Below are 12,713 nucleotides of genomic sequence, written 5' to 3'. Positions count from 1 at the left end.
AGAATAGTCCGTTGTTATTGTCATCCAGCTGATTGTATGCAGTGAAAAGTGGATGCACTTCCTCCATATCGGCGGCTTCTTCACTGAAAATTCCTTGATAAGTTGGGTTACTTTTCTGACAGTCACACTGCAGAGATGATTTTGCGTACGTATTTTTGCAATGTTTTTGATTGGTAGGCTATAAGTAGTAGCTATGTTGAACAAAACTGGGGACAGTTCTAACACATGGAAGTTGATTGTTTTAAAAGCAAGTGAAAGTTGCCCCGATCATAGCACCGTAGGTCAGATAGTTCTGCATGGTTCAGATGATCAGCAGTTGAATATTATTGATGTGTAACTAGGAGGTTCTGTTTTTATTTACAGGGATGAACTTCTTTCTGGCATGACTAAGTTAGATGAACAGTTGGATATGTATCTAGGGTCGCTGAAACAACTGAAAATGTTGGACTTGTCTACTGAGGAGCTTAAAGATCAGCAGGAAACTCTACAAGCAGCCATCAGTAACCCTCAACATCCGCTTCACACAGTCCAGGCCAAGTAAGTCATTCCTTGGATTTCTGGGGAAAAAACTTCCCAAATTCTTTAGTTAATGATATTTTTACACATCAGCAATAAGCAAAATTACCCTTTCAAGTGGCTTTACTTCTCTTGGTACAAGCGTGTTGAAACTCAGGAAGATCCCGACTCAAGCTGTTATGCGTGTTCAGTTTATCACTGTGGAAATCTGGGCTTTTTACTTGACATGCTACCATTTTTACTATTTGAGCTATTCCTTCTATTTTTGGTGATAAAAATTATAATTTTATTTTTTTCCCAAAGGTTTGATGAGAAAAAGAAGCTGTTGACTGATCATGATGCCGTGTTACAAACCATTTCAGAGAAACTTGCTGAATGTCAACAATGGCAAGCCCAACACAAGGTACAGAAACCAATACACTAGCTAATAGACGTTTTTTCTTCTTGCTGCTGAAACAAGCCGATAAACATAATATTTCCAATGACACCTCAACTTTAACATGCAGGTCCATGGTCTTTGTACGACGTGTGACGTTGTGACTGATCACGACTCCAGTAATAACTTATCTTGGGTTGTAAATATGTCTGTAACCCCAAGAGCAAAAAAAAGGACAAGTTTAAACGCAGTTGGACCATCTGCTCTCCTTAGAAGACTATTAGGGTTCTTGATTGCACTCGACCAGTCAAGTTTTTCAGTAATCTATGGCGGTAGCTATTTTTATCATGTAATGCTGTGTCCCTTGAATGGCGTTAATGTATTAATGATTGCTTTTTTCGCGCCTTGCTCTTGCCGTCTTACTGACGAACTGATGTGTTTGTTGTTGAAAGGCTGCAATGGTGACAGTTCATGGACCACAACTGGCATCTCTTGCTAGTGAACTTCTTCAGCCACTGGATCTAGGTACGGTGACACGTGAATGAGTATTTAATACCTGCCTCACACAGCATAGGTAAATCTAAAGTAGAAAGTTGTTTGCAACGCAAAGCATGAAAGAACATTCATAAAAAAATAACAGAGATCCGCCCAGGTAGTAACAAGACAAATTTAAAATACGGTGTGGCTGGTAAGCACCCTGTGTGACATATTTAGGCTAAGATTACTTCTTGGAGATTTGGTATTAACCAGCTATACTTCTAAAATCCCAAGAATCTTGAAACCTGCACTGCACATGCATATTATCCATATTCAACATTGAAATGACTCAGTTGCGAAGCAGCTGATAAACATAGCTGTCATTTCATTATATTGCTTCACAGGTCTTCCAAGTTTTGCTCCAGCCATCAGTTTCCTTCAAGGTGCCGGCCAAGGGCACATAGTGAACCAGGTGATTGAAACATTCATCAGAAAGTAGTGCATCAATGCATTCTTTCCTCCCCACCCCTCCAAAAAATACGATCAAAACTGATAACGGCGGCCGGTTCGACTCACAAGTTTCAGTGTACATCCGTCCAACCCGTCCATAGTGCAATGTCACGATACGTAATGTAGTACGAAAACCACTTTGTGTTTTTTTTCTATATTAATAACTTTAAAGAGGAATGTACCAGCTACCACTAGTAAATTTCTTCTGATACTGATACTCATGTTTGATGATCAGCTGGGACTGAATCTTGGTGGCATTATCCCTTAACAGTCAAGGACGGACAAGTGCTCCCTATTTTAAAGACGAATGAATTCACGAATTATAAATTGATTCCCTCCGCTGATTATGACTTTAAAACGCTCCTATAAATGCTCTTTGATTGGGTTTGTTTTATCTAGTTTTGTGCTAATGTAGGTCTTTTGTTTATATTCAGTGTGAACAGCTGGAAACTGAACTGTCGGGCCTGCTTCACCAGCGACGCACCATGTTCCGTACTTGTCTGGATTTGCTCCATACCTATGCTACTGTGACAACTCTTGTATGTGATAAGATTAGCTGCTTTTCAGTTACTTCATTTTTATACAGTAACGTAAAACCTTCTGGGTTTGATGATTGTTATATTAAGATTGCGAATATCACATTGAACATAACGCACTCAGTTTATTAATCTACGATGTGGTTTGTCTGCAGTTTCCGCCAGATTATGTACAACAGAACAGGAGTTACGAGTGGCAGAGCTGGCTTCAGTCAATAGTACAAGATTCGTCCACCAAGAAGTATGAGTGAAATAACATTTTGTAATGTTAGGGTTTTGTTTTGTTTTTGAAAGAAGATAAGCGTGCGTTAACCCTTTAAGCCCTAAGATGATCGGCATGAAATTTCTCCTTACAATATCAATGCTTTAGAAAACAAAGTGGTCTTGAGAATTGAGTACAAGATCAGGGAATATGAGTCTAATTGATATTTCAACACATTCTCCCCCACTACTATATGGACAGTACATGAGAATCTCAATTTCAATATTAGGGTTTAAAAGGTTAACTGGTCTCAACTTAATCATTATCTCCCACGGTAAAGAAATGTGACATGTGACTTGACTGGAGAAAGTTAGCATGGATAAAAAATCTCACGGTTCTCCTTTTTGGATGGGTGCTGTATGATGTGGTTGTCTTTATGGAATAAAGGATTCATATTTTTCCTATAGTTGCCAGGCTGTGTTAGAGACAAGTGAAAAGGTACACAGTAAGCCGGTAGCTGACAGTCCTCTGACTCTAGCAGAAGTAACTGGGTTTATGGCCATGGAGGTGAAACTACAGAGTAGTTTGACTGAGCAGAATGCCAAGTTTATCAAGGTAGTTACTGTTGATATTTTTTATAACCTTTCTCTCTCAGACTAAGTATCATCCAGTGTTTTGGGCCCCTTTTGCACATATACGTGTTGAGTCTAAGGTGAAAATCATAGGGCTGTTTGCCTTTACCATTTAAAGAAAACGCTTTCAGCAGTGCGTTTGTATAGTACTATTTGGTTCGTTTGGTAGCGGTTTTTACAAAATTATAGATAATATTGTGATCTTATTGCGTATTTTCTAGTTTTCTGAGCGGCGAAAGCAAGAAAGTGTTGAGACAGCATTCCTCAGCAAAGCTGTCGGTGAAGCATATGCAGCTTTGAAGAAACATCTTACTGGTAAGATTGCTTAGAAAATCATTGCTGTGTATAGCACAATATACTTGTGAAAATTCCATGAAACACTAGGCTGAAACTGAAGATTTCTTATGCCATGCCTTCTCAACTAACTTGGCCAACTTTTCTTTCTGTATACTCCCTCTCTCCTTCCCCAATCTTGAGAATAGCTTTTATTTGCAAATGGCTAACACGTGAATCAACATTGGCGAGGGCGTAACGGAAGTAACGTGACAAGTGTTTCAACAAATTTGGCAAATGTTGTAGATAAGGCAGTAGTCATCTGGAGAAAGGCCAAAAACATCCTTACTATGCTACTTATGTCCACAAGAATGAGTTTAACTTTGTCACCTCAAGTGATGCACAAATCCTCGATGTATTATCATTAACCGCATAGATTTGGCATACCTCATGAATTTCCCATTACAGTTGCATTTTGTTATTTAGGAGTGTTGTGGTTCTTGTAACTAACAGATATATTTGACTCTGTTTTACAGGGAAGCAGCAACCCACATCTTTTCGATGTCTTGCTTGTGTACTGATTACTGCACTGTGCTCTCTGAATAAAAGGTGTCTGGCAATGGAGAACACAGCAAAAGGTTTGGAAACTAAGAAATATATAACCATTTTTCCAAAAGTAAATTTTGAGGCTCGCCTAGCTAGCAGATGTGGCTGTATTCGTTATTGATTTTGTTGTTCAAATCAAAAATTCAGTGCAAAGAGATTTAGAAAGTCCGGCAAAGTTTTCGGAAACCATCCTAATACATCTCGACTCTGAAGATGACTACCGCACAGGTTGTCGAAACGTCAGTCACTGTCAACAACAACAGTCCTATTCAGGACTACGTTCACCCGGACGATCAAACTCAACCTACTTTTGAAATGACTCCTGGGTTCAAACCTTTCACACATCTCTTTTGTTTTTGTCACTAATATTTGGAGCCTCGTTTCGATTATGAGGCTGACAACGTGCTCCGTAAATAGTTGGGGAGATATTATACCTAATCTAGGGCTAGATGGGTTTCGAAAGCGTTTGACGGAACTATCTAAATTTCGTCGGGGTATGAAGAATTGTTTCTTTTACATTGGTGGCTCATTATATGAATCTCCATTCTCTTTAGCAATGTTGCGCGCAATATTGCAGGCAATGTTGCACTATATTGAGTATTGTTACAGATTCATGTGAATACGGGTCATTATGAGACGAATAATCTTACTTATTTGGTGATGTTGTGAGACGTGATATTAAACAGCATCATTCAGTTGACAACCAGTATTGTTTTTCGTATAGTGGCCAAGGACAGATTATCTGATCTGACATCAAGAGAAGGAGACTGGTTTCTTGACGAGCTTTGTTCCATGAGTGGTAATGTTAATCAGCTTCTCTTGCTGCTCAAGGATTACCCCTTGGTAAGTGAGAGGCAAATTTTTACTCTTGAATTCTTGGTGGCACGCCAAATGAGCCCTTTGCAGTTAAAGAGGCACGTGTTACGAAAACACTTCGCTGACTTCGTCCGGAACCTTGAAAAGAAAGGAAATTAGCTTATTAAGTGATTCTAGCTCTTTGTTTCCTTTGCCCCACTTCGTCTGTTGCTCTCCGGTATGGTGATTTTGTCCCATGCGACTGTTTAGCTGCTAAGGACCAAATCTCCTCTTCATACGCATACACTAGACAACTTGGAAGGAAATTCTTGGCAGTTTATCTTCAGTCCTCTAAGGCTATTTTCCACTCACCTCTTCAATTAAAAAACCTTCAGAGTTGTAAAACAGAAAAGCTGTTTTGGTCTTGCTGTACCCCAAGAATCCAAAGCATGTACTATATTTTCGTCTTTTCTTTGGTAACAGGAGGTGAAAGAGGATCAACAGTCTTTGTTAAGCCGGGCGCAGAATTCCATGAAAGCTGTCTTGGGAGTACAGAAAGTGTTTGTAGCGTTGCAGGTACAGAAAGATCTTCAATTTCAGTTTTTTTTTGTTGCCTAACCTTGTGAATGAATTGTTTTCAGTCCAAAGAATACTATGTTGACTGATGCTGTTTGATCAATAGGAACTGATGACAAATTTCAGGACAATCATTGTTCCAGAGGCAGTGAAAAGTATCTACGCCGAGGATCCAACTGTATTTGCTGTTGTCCAACAGCTCGAAAAGGTGGTGTGCTCACAAAAGATGAGCTTGAAAGAACTGGCTGACAGCATTGAGGCTCGTCTCCTGGAAAAACATGCAGCGACCGAGGTTGGTTGACTTAACATTAAGGGACAAAAAATTAAATTTATTCTTTTGCCTTCAGCCTACGACGTCAATTATATAGAGAGGCTTGAAACGAAGCTGCGAGGCTGTAAGTCTGTAGAGATGTGCACATCTTTGAAAATGTGATTTCTGTTGAACCAATCGAAGGTGATGTTAGTCAAGAAAACATTCACTGTCGTTCTTATCTCTAAGACGCGTACTGACCGGCCCCAAGTGTCCGCCCGCTAAACTTCGAAAACGTACATCATCCTCCCTCCTACCATGGCAACGACGCAGTTCCCTTAGATCCACCAAGCACCTTTAATCCATAGCTAGATTGACCTTTTTTATTCGAACCCATTCTTTAATCGGTTTTATTGTAGGAATTGAAGGTAATGCAGACACCAAATTAGTTGTATACCTCTCTCTTCTGCCATCGTTTTCTCTTGCACTACATCTCTTCCGCTACCCCATATTGTCGTCTTGAAATTTTTGTAACTTACGCTGATTTTGATTACCCTTTCTTTAGGTGCATAGTGCGGAGGAGGTCGATACAGCAATCCAAGAAATAAGTGCTCAGTTTGAGAAGCTGTTACATACCAACAAAAACTCCGGATCAGATTCAGGTAGATTAGAAATATATCATTGAAAATAACACACCGCTTTGCAATTACGTTTTCCATCTACTCGTGTCTGAAGCATCACTTGCCCTGTATGTCCTAATGTTTGATTTTAAGGTATACTTTATTCTGTTAACTTCCTTTCATATAACGGCAGAGACGGTTTTAAATGTTAATCCTGTGTGTGAGCGTACTAACAAGGCAATGTACAATTTTTTATAGCCCTTGACCTAGCTTGCACAGTCATTTTCAGTTTGCAGTTCAGTTAGAGCGATTAAATACTGCTTTGTCAGGTTCTCCCTTAATAAGTGTATATAGTGTGTGGTCACCAGTGTTCTTTGCGAGATAGCATTTCACTCGAATCACAAAGTGTCCAGTGTCCGTCTTAAGTGGGCAAATTGAAGAAAAAAATGTTCGAGGTCTTTTCCATGACAAAGACTATCCGTGTTAAGCCCAAAGTGGATGATGGCATTAATCAGGTATTCCTAAAAGTGATGTTACACGGGACGATTTTCAACGGTGATTTTTAGCCCAACACAACTTTGCAGTGTTGAAACAGTGTTGTAACTATTCGAAACAATGTCGCAACAATCATGCAACGCTATGTTGCGCAAAAAATCGTCGTTGCGAATCGTCTCGTGTAACATTACCCTAAAGAGAGGTTCAACTGTTATGGAAATGTTAGTAAACCTTAATAATAATGGCAATTTTCGTCCTTTGTTTTGGGTTATAAGGCGAGGACAGTAGCGGCTCCATGACTTCAGGTCAGATGTTGCTTGCAGGCTTCAATGGACTCTTCACCAAAGTTGCGGGTGAACTTACAGACATGTTCACGTCTTTTGAACAAGTGCACTTCGATAAGTTTGAGCTGCAGTTTAATATTGTTAAAGACGCGCAAGATCTTCAGGTAAGGTTTTTCTTAACGTGTATTACACAGGATAAGCGTATTGCAAGCAATTGTCATAACGTTGTTTGTGTCACCAATTGGTGCAGTGCGCCAGAAGATTTTGACATGTGTATAGAATTCACTACTGCCATTTTAAATTATTTATAACTGTTCACCTCATCATTGGCATATTGAATTGTTCCGAAGTTGGCACTTACAGTGAGTTATTCTAAGGGCCTGTTTACATGGAGTGGGGGACCCCGGTCTAGTGGGGTAGGTTTCTTTTGTTTTGTGTCCCTCAGAGCGTGAAAACAAAAGAAACCAACCCCACTAGACCGGGGTCCCCCACTCCATGTAAACAGGGTCTAACTTGGATAAGAAGGGGGAAAAGACGGTAATAACAAAGAGATGCATTCTTCTCTTTCAAAACCTTATCACCGTACATCGAACTCACCAGTCCACAGACACTTCAGTTGAAAGAAAAGTACTCGCTTCTGATCGGCTAACGAATTATCAAAGTAAGATTCCCTTTGTCGTGAACATGTCTCGTGACTTGTCGATAAAAGTTGGTTAACCCCCTTTAAGTTCGTTGTACTGTAATAATTCGTGATGTCTATGTATTTACTACTTGCGAAAACAAACAAGTATGTACTATTTGTGAAAACAAACCAAATTGAGTTAGCAGATAGATTCTATCTTTTTAAATAAGGCGCTAAATCTCACAAATGTACCAACAGGCAACTAACAGAAGTAAGAAGAGACAGATCTGTTACCTATTTTGTGCGACACGTGCTGTGTATTTGAAACGCTATTTACGCTTGTGCTAAGAAGTTAAGATGAGTTGTTTTGTATGCTTTAAAGTACAGTGATGCTATAACTTTAATCTACCGGTATTCTGAAATACTTTTTTTCTTTGTCTCTTTTAGCTGACAAATGGTACTAAAAATGCTGAGCTCCTCGGCAAGCTGTTCTTCCTCAAAAGGCTGGAAGTTATCATTTCGTTCTTCAAGAGCTGTAGGCTGCTTACACTTTCTTTGAAAGGTACCTGAACTATCCCTGTTTACAATTTTGACGTTCTTTCCTAAGTAAAGACAAAACAGTGAAAATTAGAAGGAAAACATGTGAAAGGGATAGTGCAACCTGTGGAAAGTGGTAAGCAAGCAATCTCTAGCCAAGGCTTAGGTTAGATAAACTCCTAGTACTTAAAAGATCAAGGAAAAATTTGATTTACCCTAATTCTTGATATGTTTAACTGAAGAACTATAGCCTTACTCAAAAATCTTTTGCATTCGCTTGTTACAATTCGTTTTTTTGTTATAAGGACCTATTCGTTGTGGTGTGAGTTGTTTTGCTAAGATTGTTTTAGCTTCTTCCGACCCGGAAAAGGGTGTCCTTGTCCGCGTACAAGGTGTGCCTTGTTATGGGGGTTTTAGTATTAAAATATATGGGGACCGCAGTCATTTGTCCTGTAGCAGAGGTTCCACTGTTTTGACCAGAGTTCATTAATCTGAGCCACAAGTTAATTGTGCCTTGATTTTACTCTGGTTTAGGTGTGTCTAGTTCAGGGAGCAAACAAGGAGCCATAAATTGTTCAACAAAAGCTTCACACAACTTGTTCGTCAACACAAACAACATATGTGCTGAAACCAAAACATGGAACCCAGAGACTTGTTACAGTGAAGATGATCTGGCTTTGCATGTCAAGCATTTCATAGCTGATTGCGTGCAGCAGTGCATCATGGGCTTGCCATCACAGGCGTTAGCTGTAGTGGTCATCACATTCGCCAGCATCCTGGGAAATAAGAATGAGAGTTCCAGTGATGAAGGTGCTGTTTCTCTGGAGGATCACTGCAAGAAGGTAGGTACCTTTACGAGGACAGTAAGGAGACGGTGTGGCTGAATAGCTTCGGACAGTAGATTCCAACTTCCGGTTTTAAATCCTACTTTGGCTTGGTTGGGGTAGTTCAGTTTCTGTTGCCTTCGGTTAAACTCCTCGGTGATGCCTGTCACTTGCCTGCCTCCAGCCTGTTAACATTCCTTCTTGTTGTTTTAAGCTAGCCTTTACCTTCCCTTCTCCCCGCGATTTTTTCACACTTTCCCCCAAACAGAGAACCTGTTCACAGGCTATTTTAAGTTTATTGCAATATTTCTCTCTATCCTCATCATTTTTCATTTGCATACTTCATGGCTAAATGTAACCTAGTACTACGGTTAGCACTTATGTTTCTGTTGTTAAAAAGGATCAACTTTGTTTGAAAATAAAATCAACACTTTTCTGTTTGGTTTGCTAGGTTGTTGATACCAATGTGTCCAGTGGGTTTATAAAATCAAAACAGCTCTCCCAAATGAGTACTTTGACAAGTTCCTATGATGTGGCGTGGAGAAAACATGATTTTGCTAAGTATGTAACGGATGTTATCCCTTACAATGTTTCTCGTTCATGGCGAGTGTAACAGCTACATACTGCATATTATAGGGTTTTTTTGCATGGTAGTCATTAAAGACATAACCAAATCTTTGATTGTGTAAGATACGGCCGAGCTTTTGAAACCCATCTTGTTTCAATGATAACATCACTTCTGTGCGGCCCTTATTCTGGTGATGAGGATGCAAGTTCGCTTATTAGGGAACGGGAGGATAGTCAGGATTGCCCTGGTTGGGTTTCATCACAAGTCCTCGCCAGTAATGTAACAGTTATCATTTTGTTGACCGCACAGGAAGACGTGATACATTTTTTAAAAAAGTTCTTAGTCACTTGTTTATCAGAATAAATGGTAGACTCTTTTTAACGCTCGGATTTTATTTTACCTTCGAGTTGCTAACAATGCTAATTAGTAACAGAAAAAAGCTGGAATAAGTCGAAACTGTTATTTTGATATTCCTCCTTTACTAAAGAATTTAAAACCTACACTTTATGACCAATATTTACGCCACAGTCTGAGAATCAGGCTTCTCTTTTCCCTCTCTCCACGTTTTGTCTTTTCAAATTTCCCCTTTTTTGTACCCCTAAGTAAGACCTGATGTTAAGGTTATTTACGCCACAGGGACATTCCAGTAAAACTCGGCACCTACTTTAACATATGTAGTTGTTAATGAATCTTGTTCCTCTTTCAGACGCCTGGATAACAACATGAACATATACAAAGGTGTCGTACAGAGGGCACAACTTCAACTAGCAAGATTTCAGGTAACGATTATTGTCTAAGGTTGAATTTTTCAGGATGTTTGATGGGAAAATCCATGGTTCGTGAACGCATTGTGTTTATTTTTAAAACCGCATCGATCTATTTATAATAAGGGTTCCAACTTTTACTTTGAAAAAAGCTGGGTAATTGTGTATGAAAATGCATTTTCGAGATTCTATTTCGGCTGTTAGGTACAGACCGTACTCCTCTTTTTCCCGCATACTGAACGAACTTTTTATTAAGTTTGTCAGTGAAATGAGTGATCCCAGGAACTGAGTGCCAATACTCCATAGCTGCTGACTCTCATGGCCCCAGTCACCTCATGTGACCAGGCTCTTTCGTCAACTTAGGAAGCAAATTTAAGACACTTGCCTCTCAGTGATAACGTTTCTACAACAGCATAATTGCCCCTTGTAAAGTATATTTGTCTGTGTGTTATGTATCATTAGTGGCTGTATGAAGATGAATTGTTACAGTGTCCCATGCGAGGAAACAACATGATCACACCAGCTAGGGCAACAGTTATGGCTGACCTAAAGAAGCGTGTTCAAGGGTTGCTTCACATGGACTCGCTCATCAAGGCAGTGGAAGAGAAATTTAATGCACAGGAATCCAGTATAGAACAGCGCCTCAAGTGGGCGGCCGGTGCGAACCCCGCCCTGAATCCAGTGCTGCAGAACTTCGAGCAGACACTAGCTGCGAGGAAGAAGCTAATGACTGTAAGTTCATGGTGATGTACAGGCTGTAGTATTCCAGTCCATAATTGACCAGCCTTAGACTGTGAGCCAACTCTGTGTTTTTACCAGTGCATGCATACCACAGTTTTTTTTGTTCAGCTCGTCATTTTGCAGACCTACCTTGAAGAGGATCTGGCTTTTTTTGTTTGAAGTGTTGTGCATATACCATGTATCTAGAAAACGCATTTAAGCGTATTCCATGTTAAGAATATTTATCATTGCGCCTTGTTAGTTTCTAATTAACCCTTTCAGTGCCAAGTGTGGCCAAGGGCAAAATGCAACAAAAATTCCCAAATTTGGTTTTGTAAAATTTTGGAAACAAATAGCACCATTTGAAAGTACAGGCAGAAAGGTTTCATTTGAATGGTCACATCATAGGATTTTGTCCACAGACTCAAAAGTTAGAACTACCTCAGGGACTTCAACATTCACTCTGGCAGTGAAAGGGTTAACGTGCGCGTTTGTCGTTTCCAGGTTGAAGGAAAACATTCTTCAGACATATGTAGCTTGTCAAATGCCATTCTACACTGTGAGGCGTTACGGACACAAACAGCAGATGCTCTTGCAATAGATAATGCTATGACTGGCTTGGTCAAAAGGTAATTATTCTTGAGTAATATCATAGGTGACGAATTACTCCTTAATTTTGACGCGAAATTTCAGCGTTAATTTGTAATTTCACATGTGGAATTACAATATTGCCATGGCAACCTAACGTACGTCTCAGTGTCAAGATGGCGACGAAGTTTTAAAATGTCATGAATGAAGATGTCAGGGCACAAAAAGACTCTTTAGAAAACCTGAATACACGAAGAGAACACCAAGAAGGGTTCTAACAGGTATTTTGTCGAAAAACTCTGAACTTAAGCCAAATTTAAGCTCTAAACGTTCGAGAGAGTGCAGGAGTTCTTGATCGATACGATCCAGGATAAACATGTCAAAAATCCAAGATTGCTAACGTAATTCGTCACCCATGATATTAATAGGTAATCAAATGGTATACTCGTGAAATTATTCCCTAATTTCACTCGTCACCATTTGATTACACATACTAATTTGTGCAGTTTCCTTTTTGACTTAGATTGTCCTCTAATTAAATCTAATTATGCGTAACCTAAGATCTCGCAAGAATACGGAGAAAGAAAATTCTCGTTTATTTGCTTGTCTATTAAATTTTGGAAAATTATTAGTTTTTACTTGAAAGTTCTGAAAATATAGTAACGTTCGTAGGGCTGGTGTTCACGACGTCCGCTTTTCAATCTCTATACGGCTGCGTTTTCACCTTCCTTCCGAGTGTGACGTCTTACTGAGGACTTCAGCACCCTTCGATTAGTATGTCTCTTTTTGAACTTGGAAGGTTGTTATTGTTTTGTTCATAAGACGTTTCGTTTTCTGTCGCTGTCGTTTTGTAAGCTCTCTCATCTCATTGCAAATGGGTGTTACTCCAAAGACAGTTTTAAATAAATGATCACACTGTATGATGTTTGTCCGGTCCCGGTA

General features: G+C 39.6%; 1 protein-coding gene across 1 annotated transcript in view; it reads left to right on the top strand.

The window, feature by feature from the left end:
• The window catches only part of LOC140941538 (serine/threonine-protein kinase SMG1-like), a 57,849-nt gene that overhangs the window by 37,461 nt on the left and 7,675 nt on the right, over positions 1 to 12,713 (top strand). The window contains exons 50-69 of the mRNA XM_073390549.1: positions 364 to 537; positions 820 to 919; positions 1,345 to 1,417; positions 1,774 to 1,841; positions 2,314 to 2,418; positions 2,571 to 2,656; positions 3,085 to 3,232; positions 3,471 to 3,564; positions 4,059 to 4,160; positions 4,853 to 4,971; positions 5,407 to 5,499; positions 5,606 to 5,791; positions 6,315 to 6,411; positions 7,140 to 7,312; positions 8,218 to 8,332; positions 8,842 to 9,149; positions 9,583 to 9,692; positions 10,406 to 10,478; positions 10,926 to 11,195; positions 11,688 to 11,812. Coding sequence (XP_073246650.1) covers positions 364 to 537; positions 820 to 919; positions 1,345 to 1,417; positions 1,774 to 1,841; positions 2,314 to 2,418; positions 2,571 to 2,656; positions 3,085 to 3,232; positions 3,471 to 3,564; positions 4,059 to 4,160; positions 4,853 to 4,971; positions 5,407 to 5,499; positions 5,606 to 5,791; positions 6,315 to 6,411; positions 7,140 to 7,312; positions 8,218 to 8,332; positions 8,842 to 9,149; positions 9,583 to 9,692; positions 10,406 to 10,478; positions 10,926 to 11,195; positions 11,688 to 11,812 — 2,619 coding nt within the window. The remainder of the gene's footprint in view (positions 1 to 363; positions 538 to 819; positions 920 to 1,344; positions 1,418 to 1,773; positions 1,842 to 2,313; positions 2,419 to 2,570; positions 2,657 to 3,084; positions 3,233 to 3,470; positions 3,565 to 4,058; positions 4,161 to 4,852; positions 4,972 to 5,406; positions 5,500 to 5,605; positions 5,792 to 6,314; positions 6,412 to 7,139; positions 7,313 to 8,217; positions 8,333 to 8,841; positions 9,150 to 9,582; positions 9,693 to 10,405; positions 10,479 to 10,925; positions 11,196 to 11,687; positions 11,813 to 12,713) is intronic.

The sequence above is a fragment of the Porites lutea genome, chromosome 6, assembly GCF_958299795.1.
Source record: "Porites lutea chromosome 6, jaPorLute2.1, whole genome shotgun sequence".
Lineage (NCBI taxonomy): Eukaryota > Metazoa > Cnidaria > Anthozoa > Scleractinia > Poritidae > Porites > Porites lutea.
Note: the sequence above shows the minus strand (reverse complement) of the source record. Positions and strands in the feature narration are given on the sequence as shown.